The 23,311-nt window shown below is 30.4% G+C and overlaps 1 protein-coding gene across 9 annotated transcripts in view; it reads right to left on the reverse strand.

Moving 5' to 3' along the window:
* LOC127718574 (serine/threonine-protein phosphatase 6 regulatory ankyrin repeat subunit C-like) overlaps positions 1 to 23,311 on the reverse strand; it is a 184,171-nt gene that overhangs the window by 129,681 nt on the left and 31,179 nt on the right. For 8 of the 9 annotated variants that reach the window (XM_052224641.1, XM_052224642.1, XM_052224635.1 and 5 more), the window contains exons 3-4: positions 22,283 to 22,512; positions 20,793 to 21,066 (exon numbers count right to left, since the gene is read on the reverse strand). In XM_052224641.1, coding sequence (XP_052080601.1) covers positions 20,793 to 21,066; positions 22,283 to 22,512 — 504 coding nt within the window. The remainder of the gene's footprint in view (positions 1 to 20,792; positions 21,067 to 22,282; positions 22,513 to 23,311) is intronic. The other variant, XM_052224640.1, reaches the window with a different exon arrangement.

The following is a 23,311-nucleotide window of genomic DNA, read 5'->3' on the forward strand; positions in this document are numbered from 1 at the left end:
AAGGAGGTGGAAAACGTCGCAACGGACCACGATTTCTATAGACACAAATGGACCAAAAGAAAAAGACTACTTGCAGAAACTGTGGAGGTGAATTTCTGCATGCAAATAAGTGTCCAGCATTTGGAAAAATTTGTAACTCTTGTAAAAAGATGAATCATATCGCCGCTGTATGCAGATCCAAACGTGATGGAACTAACACTTACAAAAGAAAAGTCAATAAAGTTGAAAATTATGAATATGATGATGCTCATGACAGCAGTTCGGATGATGGATACATATTCGGATTAAGAGAAAATACTGTGAACAAAGTACAGAAAGGACAACCGAAAATCAACGTGAAAATCATTAATTCTAATGTGGATATTTTAATAGACACAGGATCCAGTATTTATGTTATTGATGAAAGCACATTCGAGAACATCAAGTGTAAACCAAAACTTTCTCACGCCGACACCAGAGTCTTCACATATGGATCAGATAAAAACTTGAAGTTGATGGGAAAATTTCATGCTACGACAGAGACTGACCATAAAATAACAACTGCACCGGTGTATGTGATGAAAGGAAGATATGGGAATTTATTGTGCTATGATACATCTGTTGACTCAAGCATAGTGCCAGTCATTTCTTCAGTAGCAAATAAACATGAAATATTATGCAATAAATATAGCGATGTGTTCAACGGAATTGGTAAATTAAAAGATGAAAAAGTGAAAATTCACATTGATGAAAGTGTAAAACCAGTTATTCAACCGCATAGGCATATTCCGTTTCACATATGTAAACAAGTGGAGGCAGAACACGAGAAACTCGAAAAGCAGGATATAATAGAAAAGATGGATGGACCAACACCCGAATTCTAGACAGTTCCGGGTGCCGATTTGTCTGGGTGCCGAAATATCTTGTTACCCCAACACCTTGGGTGTCCCCGATAGTTGTGGCCCCTAAACCGAAAAACAAGAACGAAATTCGATTATGCGTGGATATGAGGGAACCCAACAAGGCTATTTTGCATTCACGACATATTACACCAACGCTTGATGACATGATCTTGGATTTAAACGGATCTAACGTATTATCAAAAATGGACCTTCGAAGTGGATATCATCAATTGGAGTTGAACGAGGAATCCCGGAACATCACAACCTTCATGTCACACATAGGATTACGAAGATACAAACGACTCAGTTTTGGTGTTTCGTCAGCCGCAGAGTTATTCCAAAACACACTGAGTAATGCACTGGAAGGATTGGATGAAGTCCGAAATATATCCGATGATATTATCGTATTTGGAAGGAACCAGGACGAACATGATAAACGATTGAAAAAGCTATTTGCACGTCTTAAAGAGAAGAACTTGACATTGAATAAGGCAAAATGTGAATTTAACAAGAATAAACTGGAATTCTATGGTCACATTTTTAGTGCAGATGGCCACAGACCACAATTAAATTCCCCTATTAGTTCTTTATAACGTTTTGTTTCATTAAAAAAATTGCACCATGCATTTTTGTCAAATCTTTTGTGTGTGTAATGTATAGTACTAGTCCAAAAATATATACAAAATTCAGAAAGATTGAACCAATGACTCTTACAAATTTAGCCAATACACATCCATACCCCTATGGACAAGTCAAGAGATGTTCCGAAAACTGTAAATATCACCTTATTGCACCTGGCCTAATCACTCTTTCCATATCAAAATCAGTTAAAATACAACATCCAAAAGTTTATTTCACCTCTCTTCTTTTATTTCCACCCAAAAAAAACTAAGAAATGAGTGAGGAAAGGAAAGAAAAAAAAATAAGAAAAAATACACTCTAATTAAAAGGAACTATATTCGTGGACAACGAAAAGCGGGATCATTAATTGTGGTCTTGGGCCTATTAGGGGTCTAAAACTTGACCAATTCTAATAAAAGTTGGCATGATTTAAGCTTAGTGTATTATAAAACAGTTTACAAAGTTTCAAAGCCATATGATACCAATTATAAAAAATGTGGCATTTTTTATATCTGAACTTTGGGTGCTGAATTGTGGCGTTGAATTAGAACAATTTCAACTACCAAGTTTGGGCTTCTAAAAACCAAAATATACCAAAACTTACACTTTTTAGTGTCTCTATGTATAAGTTATCACCTATTAAAAGAAACAGATAGCATACTTCATGTTTCAGACTTATAAAAAATGGCCAGAAGTAAATTTTATATGAGCCTGTGCCAAAAAATAGAGGTTTTCAAATGAAGTGAGGCCTTATATGAAATGTAATATTTTTCACTTACCACAATTTTCTGAAGTTGTTAAGTTATAAAAAAACCTTTTACATGTTATAAATGTACTTTTAATGGAAATATAAGTTTCAAATAGCATAACACATGTGAATAAAATGGTCTTCAGCAATGTCAAGCTTAAAAAAACAGGTTGTCAATTTAGGTCGTTCTCCACATTTGCATATTAAAAAGCATATAAATGATATGGGAGATAGAGATATGCTTCTTTTTGCTCAAATCTTTGTTTAGATATGATAAAACATGGAGTCTGGATGTAACAAGACTGTCACTTTCAACTATATATGTAGACAGTATGATTTGATGCAAAGTTATTTACTTTACTTTTTAAAACCGGCAAAAAATTTCAGCCCCAAAAGGCCAATATTTTAACCACTAGCTATCAAACAAAAGAAAATAAAGGTAGTCTGTGAAACAGACAAGGTCAAACAACCAGAAATAAGTGCTTTTGATACAGATTCAGTGAAATCTGCTAAAAGGAATTCAACTTGTATGTGCATAGAACCTCATTTTTCACTTGCTTCATACTGACCGTTAGACTAAGACCATTAAAGCAGCACATTTTGCACTCTTATTCTGATTTTATCTACTTTTTTTTGTGTTCAGTGTTCAAAAATATGTTAAACATCTACATTAGATACCACAAAAACAAATAGAAAACCAGAAAAATCTGTCAGAGAGAAAGTAAGCATGCTACTTTTGTAAAAATATTGAAACAACTGAAAAAGTTCAATTTTTGGCATGTAGGCTGAAATGTCACTTTTTTACAAAATTTCTATCAAATAAAAATGGAAATCATTTATTCTCATGTAGTTTGACAAATTAATACCAATAGATCAATCAGGGAAGTTGTCAAAGTACAAATTCAATATTTCCTGAATTCACCTATTAGGGGTCTAAAACTTGACCAATTCTAATAAAACTTGGCATGATTTAAGCTTAGTGTATTATAAAACAGTTTACAAAGTTTCAAAGCCATATGATACCAATTATAAAAATTGTGGCATTTTTTATATCTGAACTTTGGGTGCTGAATTGTGGCGTTGAATTAGAACAATTTCAACTACCAAGTTTGGGCTTCTAAAAACCAAAATATACCAAAACTTACACTTTTTAGTGTCTCTATGTATAAGTTATCACCTATTAAAAGAAACAGATAGCATACTTCATGTTTCAGACTTATAAAATATGGCCAGAAGTAAATTTTATATGAGCCTGTGCCAAAAAATAGAGGTTTTCAAATGAAGTGAGGCCTTATATGAAATGTAATATTTTTCACTTACCACAATTTTCTGAAGTTGTTAAGTTATAAAAAAACCTTTTACATGTTATAAATGTACTTTTAATGGAAATATAAGTTTCAAATAGCATAACACATGTGAATAAAATGGTCTTCAGCAATGTCAAGCTTAAAAAAACAGGTTGTCAATTTAGGTCATTCTCCACATTTGCATATTAAAAAGCATATAAATGATATGGGAGATAGAGATATGCTTCTTTTTGCTCAAATCTTTGTTTAGATATGATAAAACATGGAGTCTGGATGTAACAAGACTGTCACTTTCAACTATATATGTAGACAGTATGATTTGATGCAAAGTTATTTACTTTACTTTTTAAAACCGGCATAAAATTTCAGCCCCAAAAGGCCAATATTTTAACCACTAGCTATCAAACAAAAGAAAATAAAGGTAGTCTGTGAAACAGACAAGGTCAAACAACCAGAAATAAGTGCTTTTGATACAGATTCAGTGAAATCTGCTAAAAGGAATTCAACTTGTATGTGCATAGAACCTCATTTTTCACTTGCTTCATACTGACCGTTAGACTAAGACCATTAAAGCAGCACATTTTGCACTCTTATTCTGATTTTATCTACTTTTTTTTGTTTTCAGTGTTCAAAAATGAGTTAAACATCTACATTAGATACCACAAACACAAATAGAAAACCAGAAAAATCTGTCAGAGAGAAAGTAAGCATGCTACTTTTGTAAAAATATTGAAACAACTGAAAAAGTTCAATTTTTGGCATGTAGGCTGAAATGTCACTTTTTTACAAAATTTCTATCAAATAAAAGTGGAAATCATTTATTCTCATGTAGTTTGACAAATTAATACCAATAGATCATTCAGGGAAGTTGTCAAAGTACAAATTCAATATTTCCTGAATTCACCTCTTAGGCCACAGACCACAATTAAATTCCCCTATTAGTTCTTTATAACGTTTTGTTTCATTAAAAAAATTGCACCATGCATTTTTGTCAAATCTTTTGTGTGTGTAATGTATAGTACTAGTCCAAAAATATATACAAAATTCAGAGAGATTGAACCAATGACTCTTACAAATTTAGCCAATACACATCCATACCCCTATGGACAAGTCAAGAGATGTTCCGAAAACTGTAAATATCACCTTATTGCACCTGGCCTAATCACTCTTTCCATATCAAAATCAGTTAAAATACAACATCCAAAAGTTTATTTCACCTCTCTTCTTTTATTTCCACCCAAAAAAAACTAAGAAATGAGTGAGGAAAGGAAAGAAAAAAAATTAAGAAAAAATACACTCTAATTAAAAGGAACTATATTCGTGGACAACGAAAAGCGGGATCATTAATTGTGGTCTTGGGCCTATTAGGGGTCTAAAACTTGACCAATTCTAATAAAAGTTGGCATGATTTAAGCTTAGTGTATTATAAAACAGTTTACAAAGTTTCAAAGCCATATGATACCAATTATAAAAAATGTGGCATTTTTTATATCTGAACTTTGGGTGCTGAATTGTGGCGTTGAATTAGAACAATTTCAACTACCAAGTTTGGGCTTCTAAAAACCAAAATATACCAAAACTTACACTTTTTAGTGTCTCTATGTATAAGTTATCACCTATTAAAAGAAACAGATAGCATACTTCATGTTTCAGACTTATAAAAAATGGCCAGAAGTAAATTTTATATGAGCCTGTGCCAAAAAATAGAGGTTTTCAAATGAAGTGAGGCCTTATATGAAATGTAATATTTTTCACTTACCACAATTTTCTGAAGTTGTTAAGTTATAAAAAAACCTTTTACATGTTATAAATGTACTTTTAATGGAAATATAAGTTTCAAATAGCATAACACATGTGAATAAAATGGTCTTCAGCAATGTCAAGCTTAAAAAAACAGGTTGTCAATTTAGGTCGTTCTCCACATTTGCATATTAAAAAGCATATAAATGATATGGGAGATAGAGATATGCTTCTTTTTGCTCAAATCTTTGTTTAGATATGATAAAACATGGAGTCTGGATGTAACAAGACTGTCACTTTCAACTATATATGTAGACAGTATGATTTGATGCAAAGTTATTTACTTTACTTTTTAAAACCGGCAAAAAATTTCAGCCCCAAAAGGCCAATATTTTAACCACTAGCTATCAAACAAAAGAAAATAAAGGTAGTCTGTGAAACAGACAAGGTCAAACAACCAGAAATAAGTGCTTTTGATACAGATTCAGTGAAATCTGCTAAAAGGAATTCAACTTGTATGTGCATAGAACCTCATTTTTCACTTGCTTCATACTGACCGTTAGACTAAGACCATTAAAGCAGCACATTTTGCACTCTTATTCTGATTTTATCTACTTTTTTTTGTGTTCAGTGTTCAAAAATATGTTAAACATCTACATTAGATACCACAAAAACAAATAGAAAACCAGAAAAATCTGTCAGAGAGAAAGTAAGCATGCTACTTTTGTAAAAATATTGAAACAACTGAAAAAGTTCAATTTTTGGCATGTAGGCTGAAATGTCACTTTTTTACAAAATTTCTATCAAATAAAAATGGAAATCATTTATTCTCATGTAGTTTGACAAATTAATACCAATAGATCAATCAGGGAAGTTGTCAAAGTACAAATTCAATATTTCCTGAATTCACCTATTAGGGGTCTAAAACTTGACCAATTCTAATAAAACTTGGCATGATTTAAGCTTAGTGTATTATAAAACAGTTTACAAAGTTTCAAAGCCATATGATACCAATTATAAAAATTGTGGCATTTTTTATATCTGAACTTTGGGTGCTGAATTGTGGCGTTGAATTAGAACAATTTCAACTACCAAGTTTGGGCTTCTAAAAACCAAAATATACCAAAACTTACACTTTTTAGTGTCTCTATGTATAAGTTATCACCTATTAAAAGAAACAGATAGCATACTTCATGTTTCAGACTTATAAAATATGGCCAGAAGTAAATTTTATATGAGCCTGTGCCAAAAAATAGAGGTTTTCAAATGAAGTGAGGCCTTATATGAAATGTAATATTTTTCACTTACCACAATTTTCTGAAGTTGTTAAGTTATAAAAAAACCTTTTACATGTTATAAATGTACTTTTAATGGAAATATAAGTTTCAAATAGCATAACACATGTGAATAAAATGGTCTTCAGCAATGTCAAGCTTAAAAAAACAGGTTGTCAATTTAGGTCATTCTCCACATTTGCATATTAAAAAGCATATAAATGATATGGGAGATAGAGATATGCTTCTTTTTGCTCAAATCTTTGTTTAGATATGATAAAACATGGAGTCTGGATGTAACAAGACTGTCACTTTCAACTATATATGTAGACAGTATGATTTGATGCAAAGTTATTTACTTTACTTTTTAAAACCGGCAATAATTTCAGCCCCAAAAGGCCAATATTTTAACCACTAGCTATCAAACAAAAGAAAATAAAGGTAGTCTGTGAAACAGACAAGGTCAAACAACCAGAAATAAGTGCTTTTGATACAGATTCAGTGAAATCTGCTAAAAGGAATTCAACTTGTATGTGCATAGAACCTCATTTTTCACTTGCTTCATACTGACCGTTAGACTAAGACCATTAAAGCAGCACATTTTGCACTCTTATTCTGATTTTATCTACTTTTTTTTGTTTTCAGTGTTCAAAAATGAGTTAAACATCTACATTAGATACCACAAACACAAATAGAAAACCAGAAAAATCTGTCAGAGAGAAAGTAAGCATGCTACTTTTGTAAAAATAGTGAAACAACTGAAAAAGTTCAATTTTTGGCATGTAGGCTGAAATGTCACTTTTTTACAAAATTTCTATCAAATAAAAGTGGAAATCATTTATTCTCATGTAGTTTGACAAATTAATACCAATAGATCATTCAGGGAAGTTGTCAAAGTACAAATTCAATATTTCCTGAATTCACCTCTTAGGCCACAGACCACAATTAAATTCCCCTATTAGTTCTTTATAACGTTTTGTTTCATTAAAAAAATTGCACCATGCATTTTTGTCAAATCTTTTGTGTGTGTAATGTATAGTACTAGTCCAAAAATATATACAAAATTCAGAAAGATTGAACCAATGACTCTTACAAATTTAGCCAATACACATCCATACCCTATGGACAAGTCAAGAGATGTTCCGAAAACTGTAAATATCACCTTATTGCACCTGGCCTAATCACTCTTTCCATATCAAAATCAGTTAAAATACAACATCCAAAAGTTTATTTCACCTCTCTTCTTTTATTTCCACCCAAAAAAAAACTAAGAAATGAGTGAGGAAAGGAAAGAAAAAAAATTAAGAAAAAATACACTCTAATTAAAAGGAACTATATTCGTGGACAACGAAAAGCGGGATCATTAATTGTGGTCTTGGGCCAGATGGAATATCAGCCGATCCAAGGAAAATAAGCGCTATCAAGAACACTACAATACCGAAAGACGTAGGTGAAATCTGTAGTTTCCTAGCAATGACAAATTATGTTGGACGTTTCATTCCAAATTATTCAACTATTACTGAACCGCTCCGCAGATTAACAAAGCAGGATTCCAAGTTGGAATGGACATCTGAACAACAGCAATCATTTGACAAGCTAAAGAATGAACTTGTTGCTGACCGTGTGATGTCGTACTTTGACCCTAACAAAGAAACAATGTTGATAGTAGATGCAAGTCCCGTTGGATTAGCTGGATTATTAACACAAAATGGAAAAATAATTGCATATGCAAGCCGATCTTTAACAGATGTTGAAACACGCTATTTGCAAACAGAAAAGGAAGCATTAGCAATTGTATGGGCAATTGAACACTTTCACCTTTATTTGTACGGACAGTCTTTTACATTGGTACAGTACTTGCAACCTTAGGCGTTACTGTTTTAGCGATCAATCAGCGGTCATTGATCAGTCACCGATCAGTCAAGTTCGCGTCAAACTCACGTCACCAATCCGTCAGACTTATAGTAAAAGTATTTGACTGATCGGACGGATCGGACGGATAGGACCGATCGACCTTTCTGACGGATTGAACTCTACTACGTCACATGATAAACTAATACAAATTAAGAAATCTAAGTTTCGTTTCATTTAATTAAAATGGCGACATGGAAAATACGAAACATTCAAGTACAAATGATCAACATCTTTTTTTATTAATTATTTAGCACAGTTTTAAGAATTTAATAAGAAAAGAAATATGCATATAAAACTAAATTTAAATATTACTATTAAAGAATGGCCATTTTCGTTTTAATTTAGGTAATATTTTTTCAAACCCGGACATTTCTAAAACGGTGTTTATCGCGATTTTCAGTGATTTTATTATTTTCCGAAAATGCTCTTGAAAATAAAATGAAATGATCATTTACTGCAAATTTCGATGTATTATTTTTAAATATTTTTAAGTATTTTATCCTTATAATCTTAAAATTCTTTAAACAAACTTATCCCGAGGCAATTAAAATAACAAATCACAAATAGGAAATAAAAATGCTGCAAATTCTCTTAAAAATAAAAAAAATATTGGTAATTTTAAACAACGAGAACAACATTATAGTATATTTTTTCTGATAGTCTTTAAAATTAATAAAAAATAATCAATCCTAAGCTATAAAAAGTACAAAAATCCAATGATGGTCAATTATTTCCATTCAAATAAAGGAATTATTGCATTCTATTTCAACAAAAACAAAAGTATATTTATCCTTCTTTATTCACATTTTATTAAAAATTACTTATCTAAAGGCATTTATAATGACTGATAGGAATTGCATTGCACTATTTCTGATATAAAAGAAGAAATATTTGTATTTTTATGCAATGCGAATATTAAATTTAGTATCTGATCTCTTAAATTCAACATATTTTATGAAATGCAACCAATTCTGATGTACAAAAAGTACTGAAATCAAATGGTGATTCATTATTTCTATCAAAATGAAGATATTATTGCATTCATTTTCAACTCCAACAAAAGTTTAAGCCTTATTCTACTTACAATATTAAAATTCTTATAAAAAAAATAATCTTGAAGCCTTTGAAATAACTGGTTACAAATAACATTGCATTATTTTTTAACAAAACAAGAGAAATTGGTAATTTTAAATAATGCGAACAACATTTATAATGACTGAAAGCAATTGACGTTGCATTATTTCTGATATAAAAGAAGAAGTATTTGTATTTTTAAGCAATGCGAACATTACATTTAGAATCTGTTCCCTTAAATTCAACATATTTTATGAAATACAACAAATCCTGAACCATAAAAAGTACAAAAAGCCATTAGCGTTCAATAATTTCCATTAAAAAAGAGAAATTATTGAATTCTTATTTAAAAAAACAAAAGTTTATGTATATTTATCCTTAAATTATTCATATCTTATATAAAAGTACTTATTTGAATGCATTACTTATGACTGATTGCAATTGAAGTTGAATTATTTCTGATATTAAAGAAGAAATATTTGCATTTTTAAGCAATGCGAACACAAATTTAGTATCTTTTCCTTGAAATTCAGCATATTTTATGAAGAAAACCAATCCTGATGTACAAAAAGAACCAAAATCAAATGACGGTTCATAATTTCTATCAAAATAAAGAAATTATTGCATTCTTATCTAACAAAAACAAAAGTTTATGGATATTTATCCTTCAATGATTCACATTTTATACAAAAATACTTATTTAAAGGCATTTATAATGACTGATTGCAATTGAAGTTGCATTATTTCTGATATAAAAGAAGAAATATTTGCATATTTAAGCAATGTGAACAAAAATTTAGTATCTTTTCCCTGAAATTCAGCATATTTTATGAAAAACAACCAATCCTGATGTACAAAATGTACCGAAATCAAATGACGGTTCATAATTTCTATTTATATAAAGAAGTTATTGCATTCGTATTCAAAACAAAACAAAAGTTTAAGTATTATTCACCTTACATTATCAAAATTCGTACAAAAAAAATCTTATTAGAGGACCTTGAAATAACAAGTTACAAAAAACATTGCATTATTTTTTATCAAAAGAAGAAAAATTGGTAATTTTAATCAATGCGAACAACATTTTAGTATATTTTCTCAGATATTATTTTGATTTTCTACAAAACAACCAATCCTAAACCATAAAAAGTACAAAAAGCCATAGGCAGTCAATAATTTAAAATGAAATAGAGGAATTTTGAATATTTATCAAACAAAAACAAAAGTTTATGTATATTTATCAGTAAATTATTTATATCTTATACAAGAGTACTTATCTGGATGCATTAATTATGACTGATTGAAATTGACGTTGAATTATTTCTGATACAAAAGAAGACATATTTACATTTTCAAGCAACATGAACAAAAATTTAGTATCTTTTCCCTGAAATTCAGCATATTTTATAAAAAAAAAACAATCCTGATGTACAAAAAGAACCAAAATCAAATGACGGTTCATAATTTCTATCAAAATAAAGAAATTATTGCATTCTTATCTAACAAAAACTAAAGTTTATGCATATTTATCCTTCAATGATTCACATTTTTTTTTATACAAAATTACTTATCTAAAGGCATTTATAATGACTTATTGCAATTGAAGTTGCATTATTTCTGATATAAAAGAAGAAATATTTGCATATTTATAAACAATGCGAACAAAAATTTAGTATCTTTTCGCTGATATTCAGCATATTTTATGAAAAACAACCAATCCTGATGTACAATATGTACCATAATCAAATGACGGTTCATAATTTCTATCAATATAAAGAAATTATTGCATTCGTATTCAACACAAAACAAAAGTTTAAGTATTATTCTCCTTACATTATCAAAATTCGTACAAAAAAAATCATATTGGAGGACTTTGAAATTACATGTTACAAATAACATTGCATTATTTTTTATCAAAAGAAGAAAAATTGGTAATTTTAATCAATGAGAACATCATTTTAGTATATTTTCTCAGATATTATTTTGATTTTATAAAAAACAACCAATCCTGAACCATAAAAAGTACAAAAAGCCATAGGCGTTCAATAATTTCCATTAAAAAAAAAAAAATTATTGAATTCTTATTTAAAAAAACAAAAGTTTATGTATATTTATCCTTAAATTATTCATATCTTATATAGAAGTACTTATTTGAATGCATTACTTATGACTGATTGCAATTGATGTTGAATTATTTCTGATATTAAAGAAGAAATATCTGCATTTTTAAGCAATGCGAACACATATTTAGTATCTTTTCCTTGAAATTCAGCATATTTTATGAAAATAAACCAATCCTGATGTACAAAAAGAACCAAAATCAAATGACGGTTCATAATTTCTATCAAAATAAAGAAATTATTGCATTCTTATCTAACAAAAACAAAAGTTTGTGGATATTTATCCTTCAATGATTCACATTTTATACAAAATTACTTATTTAAATGCATTTATAATGACTGATTGCAATTGAAGTTGCATTATTTCTGATATAAAAGAAGAAATATTTGCATATTTAAGCAATGCGAACAAAAATTTAGTATCTTTTCCCTGAAATTCAGCATATTTTATGAAAAACAACCAATCCTGATGTACAAAATGTACCGAAATCAAATGACGGTTCATAATTTCTATTTATATAAAGAAATTATTGCATTCGTATTCAACACAAAACAAAAGTTTAAGTATTATTCTCCTTACATTATCAAAATTCGTACAAAAAAAATCTTATTGGAGGACTTTGAAATAACAAGTTACAAATAACATTGCATTATTTTTTATCAAAAGAAGAAAAATTGGTAATTTTAATCAATGCGAACAACATTTTAGTATATTTTCTCAGATATTATTTTGATTTTATACAAAACAACCAATCCTAAACCATAAAAAGTACAAAAAGCCATAGGCAGTCAATAATTTAAAATGAAATAGAGGAATTTTGAATATTTATCAAACAAAAACAAAAGTTTATGTATATTTATCAGTAAATTATTTATATCTTATACAAAAGTACTTATCTGAATGCATTAATTATGACTGATTGCAATTGATGTTGAATTATTTCTGATACAAAAGAAGACATATTTACATTTTCAAGCAACATGAACAAAAATTTAGTATCTTTTCCCTGAAATTCAGCATATTTTATGAAAAAAAACCAATCCTGATGTACAAAAAGAACCAAAATCAAATGACGGTTCATAATTTCTATCAAAATAAAGAAATTATTGCATTCTTATCTAACAAAAACAAATGTTTATGCATATTTATCCTTCAATGATTCACATTTTTTTTTATACAAAATTACTTATCTAAAGGCATTTATAATGACTGATTGCAATTGAAGTTGCATTATTTCTGATATAAAAGAAGAAATATTTGCATATTTAAGCAATGCGAACAAAAATTTAGTATCTTTTCGCTGATATTCAGCATATTTTATGAAAAACAACCAATCCTGATGTACAAAATGTACCAAAATCAAATGACGGTTCATAACTTCTATCAATATAAAGAAATTATTGCATTCGTATTCAACACAAAACAAAAGTTTAAGTATTATTCTCCTTACATTATCAAAATTCGTACAAAAAAAATCTTATTGGAGGACTTTAAAATGACATGTTACAAATAACATTGCATTATTTTTTATCAAAAGAAGAAAAATTGGTAATTTTAATCAATGAGAACAACATTTTAGTATATTTTCTCAGATATTATTTTGATTTTATAAAAAACAACCAATCCTGAACCATAAAAAGTACAAAAAGCCATAGGTCAATAATTTCCATTAAAATAGAGAATTTATGGAATTCTTATTTAACAAAAACAAAAGTTTATGTATATTTATATTTAAATTATTCATATCTTATACAAAAGTACTTTTCTGAATGCATTAACTATGACTGATTGCAATTGAAGTTGCATTATTTCTGATATAAAAGAAGAAATATTTGCATATTTAAGAAACGCGAACAAAAATTTAGTATCTTTTCCCTGAAATTCAGAATATTTTATAAAAACAACCAATCTTGATGTACAAAATGTACTGTAATCAAATGACGGTTCATAATTTCTATAAAAATAAAGAAATTACTTAATTTGTATTCAACACAAAACAAAAGTTTGAGTAAAATTCTCCCTACATATCAAAATTCTGACAAAAAAAAATCTGATTGGAGAACTTTGAAATAACTAGTTACAAATAACATTGCATTATTTTTTATCAAAAGAGATAAATTGGTAATTTTAAACAATGCGAACAACATTTTAGTATATTTTCTCAGATATTATTTTGATTTTATAAAAAAAGTACCAATCCTGAACCATAAAAAGTACAAAAAGCCATAGGCGTTCCAATAATTTCCATTAAAAAAGAGAAATTATTGAATTCTTATTTAATAAAAACAATAGTGTATGTATATTTATCCTTAAGGTGGTACCCAACACCTTCACTAAAATTAATTTGGCTCGTTTAATTTTCATAAAATTTTGACAAAGTATTTACTTTGACCCTTTGACAAAAATATAAAAATTTCAAAAAATTTGAACCAACCAATTTATCAGAAAAATTAGACTGGTTATATAGCAGTTTGACAAACACTAACTTTGATCATTGAGAAGCTTAATATTCCCTTAACAACACAACGTAATTAAAACGTTTAGCTGATTTTTCTCCCTTTTACTTGAGTTATCTCCCTGTAGTGTTAGGTACCACCTTAAATTATTCATATCTTATACCAATTTAAGTAATTATCTGAATGCATTAAACTATGACTGATTGCAATTGAAGTTGGATTATTTCTGATATAAAAGAAGAAATATTTGCATATTTAAGCAACGCGAACAAAAATTTAGTATCTTTTTCCTGAAATTCAGCATATTTTATGAAAATCGACCAATCCTGATGTACAAAAAGTACAAAATAATGAAATGATTGCATCTTTAATCAACACAAATTAAAGTTTAAGTATAAAATTCTATCAAAGAAACTTTTCTTGAGGCCTTTTAAATAACTAATCAGAAATAACATTGCATTATATGTTATAAGAAGAAGAAATATTGGTTATCTAGAACAAAAATTAAAACAACACTCTAAATTAATTAATCCAAACAAAGCTGTATGTATCTTTACTGTTATACTATTTTTATTTTCATCATCTAACGACAACAAATAGAGTATTTATTTTAAATGATAACATTTTATCGCTTTTTAGTGGTACATAATTAACGAGTAAAGGTGTCTTCGTAGAGGTCCGCGTTTATCGACTGTAAATACTGTGGATTTCCTTTTACATAAGAATTTTAATTATATACGTATCCGTCCGATCCGTGCATACAATTAATTTACTGATCGATCGCTGACCGTTGTCACGGTAACTCTCACATAGCCTATTTGACGTATCTGACGGATTCTATGGGTCATCGATCACCGATCAGTCATCGATCAGTCAAACATCCGTCACCGATCATTCACCGATCAGTCAAGTTCACGTCAAACAGTAACGCCTAAGGTTGCAAGTACTGTATCCGATCACCAACCGCTTGAAACTATTTTCAATAGTCCCAAGGCAAAAACACCAGCACCCATTGAACGATGGAGATTAAGATTACAGGGGTACAATTTCAAAGTACAGTACAAACCAGGAAAGGTGAACGTGGCCGATTATTTATCAAGACATCCGACCCCGTCAACATCTATTGCATGTAAACATTCACAAGTAGCTGAAGAATATGTCCGATACTTAACTGACAACGCTGTGCCGAAGGCAATGACCCTTGATGAAATAGCTGATAGTACACAAAAGGACAGTGACCTAAAAACCGTAATTACTGCATTAAAATCAAACAGGTGGGACAAGCATGAAAGCATTACGCTAGATACATTCTCAAGATTACGATATGAATTAACAGTAGTTCCCGTTAATGATAGTGAGATCATTCTTCATGATAATAGAATCGTTATTCCAAAAGATTTACAGATGCGTGTAATCGACCTTGCACACGAAGGGCACCAGGGCATAGTACGTACAAAACAGTTGTTACTTAAAAAGGTATACTTCCCTGGAATAGACAAACTTGTAAATCATGTATACCATGTTTAGCGTCAACTCCGAAAAATGTTTTTGAACCATTACAAATGTCCGAGATACCGAATGATATATGGGAGAATCTCAGCATAGACTTTTGTGGACCATTTCCCAATCGATATTACGTAATGGTAGTCTGGTAGTAATAGATGAATACTCAAGGTATCCTGTTATAGAAACCCTAACAAGTCTAACTGCAAAATCCGTCATACCACTACTTGATAAAACTTTCTCAATTTTTGGAATACCAAAGGAACTGAAAACAGACAACGGACCTCAGTTTAATTCACAAGAATTCCGAAATTTCGCAGATAACATGGGTTTTAAGCATCGCAAAATCACTCCGTTATGGCCCCGCGCTAACGCTGAAAATGAACAATTTATGAGAACAATATGGAAAGCAATTCGTGCAGCTCAAACAGAACATCGTAGCTGGAAGCAATAAATACATACATTTCTTCGTAACTATTGAGCAACACCACACGCAACAACTAACGTGTCACCGGCAGAACTTTTATTTGGAAGGGAAATTAATACTAAAATGCAGAACATTTCAATACATGATCAAGCCAAGAGTGAAGTACGAAAAGAAGATCACAGAAACAAAAGTAAAATGAAGTCATATTTCGAGAAAAAACATTCAGTTAAAGTTCCTGATTTTAAAGTAGGAGATACCGTCCTAGTTAAACAAGAAAAGAAAGATAAACTGTCTACCCCGTACAATCCTCAACCATTAACAATTAAGAATAAAAAGGGTAGTATGATTACGGCAACGAACGAACAACATAAATATATAACTCGCCATTCGTCACACTTCAAAAAGATTGGGAAATCTAAAATAATGACTGATGAGGAAATAGAAGAAATTATTGATGATGACATTATACCAAACACACCATTGAGAAGATCATCTCGAGAAAAACATACACTAATGACTGATGAGGAAATAGAAGAAATTATTGATGATGACATTATACCAAACACACCATTGAGAAGATCATCTCGAGAAAAACATACACCGAAACATCTCGATGATTATGTGCGTTAAAGAGCTGTGTTACAGGCATCATAATACTGTGCTCTTTCTGATGTATCAATAGACCACTTTCGAGTTCATCCTTCACCGGAAAAAACTCGTCAATTATGCGCGCCTTTATGACGTCATTTACCAGATAGAGGGGATTCCTCTGTATCCCTGCACTATTAACGTTCATCAAGCGTCTTAGTGATCATCATTGTGCAGGATAAACTAGAAATAATGTTTGTTTTGTAAGTACTTAATCACAATTCCCTAATGACAGTAGTGCTGATTGTCAATTATGAGAATTTAATTTGCCGAATAATTCGTGCAAAATAGCATTATAGTTTTCCAACCACTTGCTCAACATTGGTAGTGACGATGCCCCTAAACGCACGAATGATGTTCACTAAAGCCAGAGTTTTTGACGGAAATGCATCGAACTCGAAAGTTGTCTATTAGGTTTGATGTTGATCTATATGTTTGTGAATCTATAATACAAATCAATTTGTGGAATTTACTATTCACACTCGTCATGATAGCCTTATCAGATTGATCAGATGATCCACTAATTATATTGACATTATCGTACGCGTACCGAATAATTTACATTTATCACATACTATAAAGTCTAATTTTCTATTGATATCATTTTACGCATTCTATCACTTATTTGTTTACACAGACAGTTAAAGATTGTATGACTACACAGACAGTAATATAATTAATCAAAGTAGAACTTTAATCTGAGAAAGTAAGAGATGTAGTATTGTAACTTTCATTCATTCATAAATATTTATATAGTTCAAGAGTTCACGCACGTGTTGTGTTGATAGACATAGCAGATAAGGGCACGTCGTATTGCAATATGTATTTGTGTTGATTAGTTAGCTCAAGCATTATATTAAAGTATGTTAACCAGTACACATGGCTTGTCTCTAGTTAATATATATAGGCTACCAACGTTACAATATATATACAGTATAGACCAAAACATGTACTAATTTTATTATTTATTTACTTTTTCAAAAAAATATATAAAAGAATATAAAAAAAATATCTTTTGAAGGCCAATTAAATGTTTAAATCTAAACCTAAAATACATACATGTATATTTGACGGAAAATTAATGGCCCGAGAACACAGTTATTTCGTAGTGCATTTCTTATAGACAATAAATTCAAATTAAAAAAATCGCACCTGCTCTATCTCAAAAAGATTTTTACAGTGTAGTGTACTACTATTGATACAAATAATATCAAAATTATAGAAACTTCTACCAGCTCTAACTCAAAATATTGACAATTCTGTGTTAAGGGGGGCTAAAATTCAGTTTGACAGCTTCAGACATTCTAATTTTTGACCTTTTTTAACTGGACCAAATCACTACTTAACATAAAGATTCAGCACCCAAATTTTTTTAACATGTAATTTCATCCCCTTACTTAATATTTCATGCATAAAATATCAAGAAATAAATTGGTAAAGTGTATCAAAAAAAAATGCAAGTTATACACTGTTCACACTAGGGACTATATTTGTAGACAACGAAAACCAAAGGACGATAACTGTGTCCTTGGACCTAATAGGATAGAAAGACTTGACCAATTTTAATAAAACTTTGCATGACCTAAGCTTAGGCAATTATAAGATAGTAGGTGGCCAAGTTTCATGGCCATAGGATATATATTATAGAAACTAGGGCCATTTTAATATTGAAATTTGGTGGTTTATTTTTGACGTTTAAATCAAATATTTTCAACTGTCAAGATTTTGGCCTAAAAATTTAAATATTGCAAAAACTTGCTTTTTAAATACTCTTGAATTTAATATAATAAGTATTAAAAGCAACGGAACACTCATTTGATTTATCAGATTTATTACAGTTATTCAAAAGTCAAATTTATATGAGCCTGTGCCTGAAAATAGAGATTTTTGAATTAAGGGAAGCCTTACATAAACATGCATTTTTTTCAACCAATTTGAAGTTTGTGAAGTTTTTTAACCATACATTATTCTTCCATATATATTAAATGTACTTTAAATGTAAAGAAAAGTTACAAAAAGCATACCACATGAGTATAAAATGGTCTTAGGCCATGTAAGACTGAGAATTATTTAGAGTCGATTTAGGCCGTAGCCCATATTTACATATAAAAATGCACACAGAGGCTATAAGAAATTGAAATTTGTTACTTTTTGCTCATTTCTATGCTAAGATGTCATGATACAAGAAGTCTAATTGCAAAAGGACTCTTGAATTCAACTTTTTTTTGCAGACAGTATGGTCTGATGACCAGTTTTTCACTTTTCAATGGAAAACTTGCATGTAGTTTTAGTCTCATTTGGCATATATTTGAACCACTTATTATCCTAAAGAAGAAAATTATGGTAGCATATGAAATGAATAGGGTGTACTGATCATTGTAAAGTGTTTTTTTTACAGATTTAGTGAAATATTTGTGATGGACTACAGATTTTATGTACAAAGCTCTTCACATTTCACATACATCAAACAGGCCGTTTAACCAGGGACATAAATACAAATATTCTGCACATTTTTTCTGTGATAATCTACTTTTCTCTAGATTCCGAGTTCACAAATGGTTAATTAAATTTGATTTAAGCATAGAAACACAAATATCAGGAACATAAAAAGCTGTCAGATAGAAAGTCAGCATGGCTCTTAGGCATAAAATGGAAACTGCTTTAAAATGCTTATTTTAGCCGTATAATGCCAAAATTGGACATTTTAACAGAATTTCTGTCAAACAAAGATGTAAATCCTTTACTTTTATTGAGTTTGACAAATTGAAACCAGCAAACCATTCAGGAAAGTTGCCAAAGTACAGAATCTACATTTATGGAATTCATCTCTTAGGCCTGAGAACACAGTTATTTCGTAGTGCATTTCTTTTAGACAATAAATTCAAATTAAAAAAATCACACCTGCTCTATCTCAAAAAGATTTTTACAGTGAAGTTTACTACTATTGATACAAATAATATCAAAATTATAGAAACTTCTACCAGCTTTAACTCAAAATATTGACAATTCTGTGTTAAGGGGGGCTAAAATTCAGTTTGACAGCTTCAGACATTCTAATTTTTGACCTTTTTTAACTGGACCAAATCACTACTTAACATAAAGATTCAGCACCCAAATTTTTTTAACATGTAATTTCATCCCCTTACTTAATATTTCATGCATAAAATATCAAGAAATAAATTGGGAAAGTGTATCAAAAAAAAATGCAAGTTATACACTGTTCACACTAGGGACTATATTTGTAGACAACGAAAACCAAAGGACGATAACTGTGTCCTTGGACCTAATTGTTTAAATGTGTTTCCATGAAGTTCATAATCCAGGTTTTTTGTTTGCTGGTGCTACGTGAACTTTTACATTTATACTGGGACAGTTTCCCATTTGTACAGTGTAGACATTCTTATTGATACAGAAAAGCCAAATTCCAGAGGAATCAAACCAAGGGCTTGTTGATGTTGACAGTTTGACCGTCATCTTTTAACAGACAAACCGACTTCCGGCGATCTATAATATAGTCTGTGTATGTGTGCCGTGTGCAAATCGAAACTTTTCCTCTGGCCTGGACACAGACATGTGGACATATTCATAAATGGCTATATGGTATGAATACTCCTACAGTCTAACTGCTAATAGCCAAACTAGAATATACTCACATGGTTCAACAACAAGTGAATGTTCGGACCATGAGTTTATTTATACATGCTTTTGGTCATGACTACATGTGTACAGTTCATTTACTCATATGATCTGGAACATATATATATATATATATGTAAACATTTTTTCATGTGTAATGTGCAAGCTCTTCTAACTACATTTATTGTATTTGATATAATTTGACTAATCAGAATTGCCTTTGGCGGCCATGTTCCTCTTCCTATCATAACAAAATGAGGAATTTCCAAAATTATTCCTGCAAAATTTCAATTTGGCCAAGTGGTTTCAAAGATGATGAATGGTCTAATGAAGGACTGATGCAAAGTGATAACAGTCACTCACATGGCCCTTACAGGCCAGGTGACCTAAAAAGTTAATGTTGATGGAGTAGATGTAACCCAAGTCCCCTTCAACAGTTTACCTCTAATATTCCAAGGTACAGTATCTATCTGATAGATCTTTATTTCTTCTATTTCTTTTGTCACAACTGCATGGTTTTCTTGAAGTGATTCATGAGATTTTATCATTTCCGTATGTGACAGCTTCAGACTTTCTAATGAGTCTTTTAGCAACTGGACTTCTTTTCTAGAATGTTTGATGTCCAGTATTATTTCTTCATTGTTTTGATCTAAAGGTTTGGTTTTCATATGATCACACTCCTGCCTCATTTGTTGACCACCTAATCTTCCAATGGCCTGTAACATATAGAATGGTACACAATACATGCAATATAATAGTGGTGCAGTTATTGTATGAGTTATTCCCCTTTTATGATTCTTGATCTCCTAATTAGTTCTAATTCACAAATTTGGCCTTTTTTTGCTAGAAATTTATCAATCTTACCTTTAAAAATCTGATAAAGTCCCAAGTCACTCTACACATTAAATTTAAATGAAGACAAACCCACTATCGATATAACTATATAATTTTATATATATAGCTATGTTATCAAGATATTGGCTTGATCAGAGTTAGCTTGTCACTTTTGTAAACGAAAACCTCAAGCATGATATCTACGCTTTTAAATTTTAATACATGTCCCCAATACTATACCTGTATATGTCCCCAATAGTATACATGTATTATCAGTTCTCATGATACAATACATGTATGACGTTTTTTGTGCAAGGACACACCTACATGAGTTAATACAATATAAAATAAATCAATACTGTTAAAAAGTTTAATTTAAAATTTGACAACAAAACAGACATGTGTTTGTTTTACTAAGCTGATAGTTTAGAGTTGTTTCTTTGTCCTCATTCAACAAGTACAGTATAAACACAGTGTTACAGGCAAAAATAACTTGTGCAGCTGTTTTAAAGAACCCCGCATACTTGCCAGTGAAGTTGTGCATGGCTGTCCATGTTTGATGGCAGTGACCTTATTCATGACTCTCCATGTTTGATGGGTTTGACCTAACACATGACTGTTCATGTTAGATGGCAGTGACATATATAAATATAGCACGTATAGTTTACAAAAGGAAGGAAGAAATTCTCTGTTTGAGAATCTAATGGTATATGGTAATTTCAATGTTCTTTTGCGTAAAGGAAAATAAGTTCATGTAATTGGTTAAATTTCCAATCATAGATTTAAGACAAAAAAAAAATTTGTTAATTGATTATGTTTTAATAATTCAGGTAATCAAAAATTAATGTAATTAGTCTTTGTAAAGTTATTTGAAGGAATATTTTTTTTTAATCTGGACACTTGTTTTTATCACCTTTGAAGGACAATCTCATGTTTCACAAAAGGTCATGAGAATGTAACCAACCAATATCTAATAACAAATAATTTATACAAATTTGTTAAATTGAATGTGGCTTTCTTGTCATTTTGTTTCAAGTGTCTTCTACCAGCTGGTTTCCCTAAAATCAGTGAAAGGAAAATTAATATATATATACATACACCAGTAAGATCATTCCATGCTGTGTTGAAGAAAGTAATATCTATTTTGCCATTATCCAGATGAGCTAGGTTATTCCTGTAGTGTTTTATTCTTGCTAAATCTGCAGCTGGTGTGGTTTCCATGGCAGCAGGTAAATGGTCAAATCCACAACTAGGAGGAGACATTGGAATCAAGTTTCTCAGTAATGTTATTATTAGAGTCACATCAAAATTTTTAGAATCTGGTACATCTGGAAAATAAATCAGATAATAAAAGTAATAAGGGCAAAAAAAAAGGAAAATTTACATTACTTTGAATATTTTTACTGAAGGATTGGATGGTATGGTACTTCCTTAATTTCATTCTTGAACATGATACACCAGAGGATCAAAGGAACCTGATTTTTTGTTTGTACTGATGTTGTACTGTTATGCCACTGTCCAAGGTCTTATGGAGGATAAGGGCCACTAACACACATGTTAAACCTCATCCATGCCAGGATTCAGAAGTCCTTTGGCTTGTGCAGGCTATATTGTCTTCTTTAATAGCTATAGTATACATCAAAAAGCTCCATTGTTCTTCTGATTTGTTCACATTTTATCAACATGGGACCTTTTATAGCTAACTATATACAGTCTAACATCGTTGTGTCGAACTTGGTTGTGTCGAAAAACTTGGATGAGTCGAAGTAATTTCTTGGTCCCTGTAAAATTCCCGTTTGATCAAAACATAATTACCTCTGATGAGTCGAACTCAATTGATTCGAATATTCGGTTATGTCGAGTAAATTTTATAGTCCTGTCGATGTAAAATTAATGTAAATTGACCCCGATGTCTCAAGTTTGAAAGAAGAAATTTTCAAAAGATGCACACCTAATGATAAAAATTTAAATTGGATGTATTGATTATGTAACCTAATCAAAAGAGATTAAAGCTGAGTTAACATACTTGTTTGAATAACAGTTAAAATGACATGTTTATGGTGACCGGTAATTAACAATGTTGTTGATCGTCCAAGCGCAATGTTAGTTTGTTAAACATATTTCATC

The sequence above is a fragment of the Mytilus californianus genome, unplaced genomic scaffold, assembly GCF_021869535.1.
Source record: "Mytilus californianus isolate M0D057914Y unplaced genomic scaffold, xbMytCali1.0.p SCAF_10, whole genome shotgun sequence".
Classification (NCBI taxonomy): domain Eukaryota; kingdom Metazoa; phylum Mollusca; class Bivalvia; order Mytilida; family Mytilidae; genus Mytilus; species Mytilus californianus.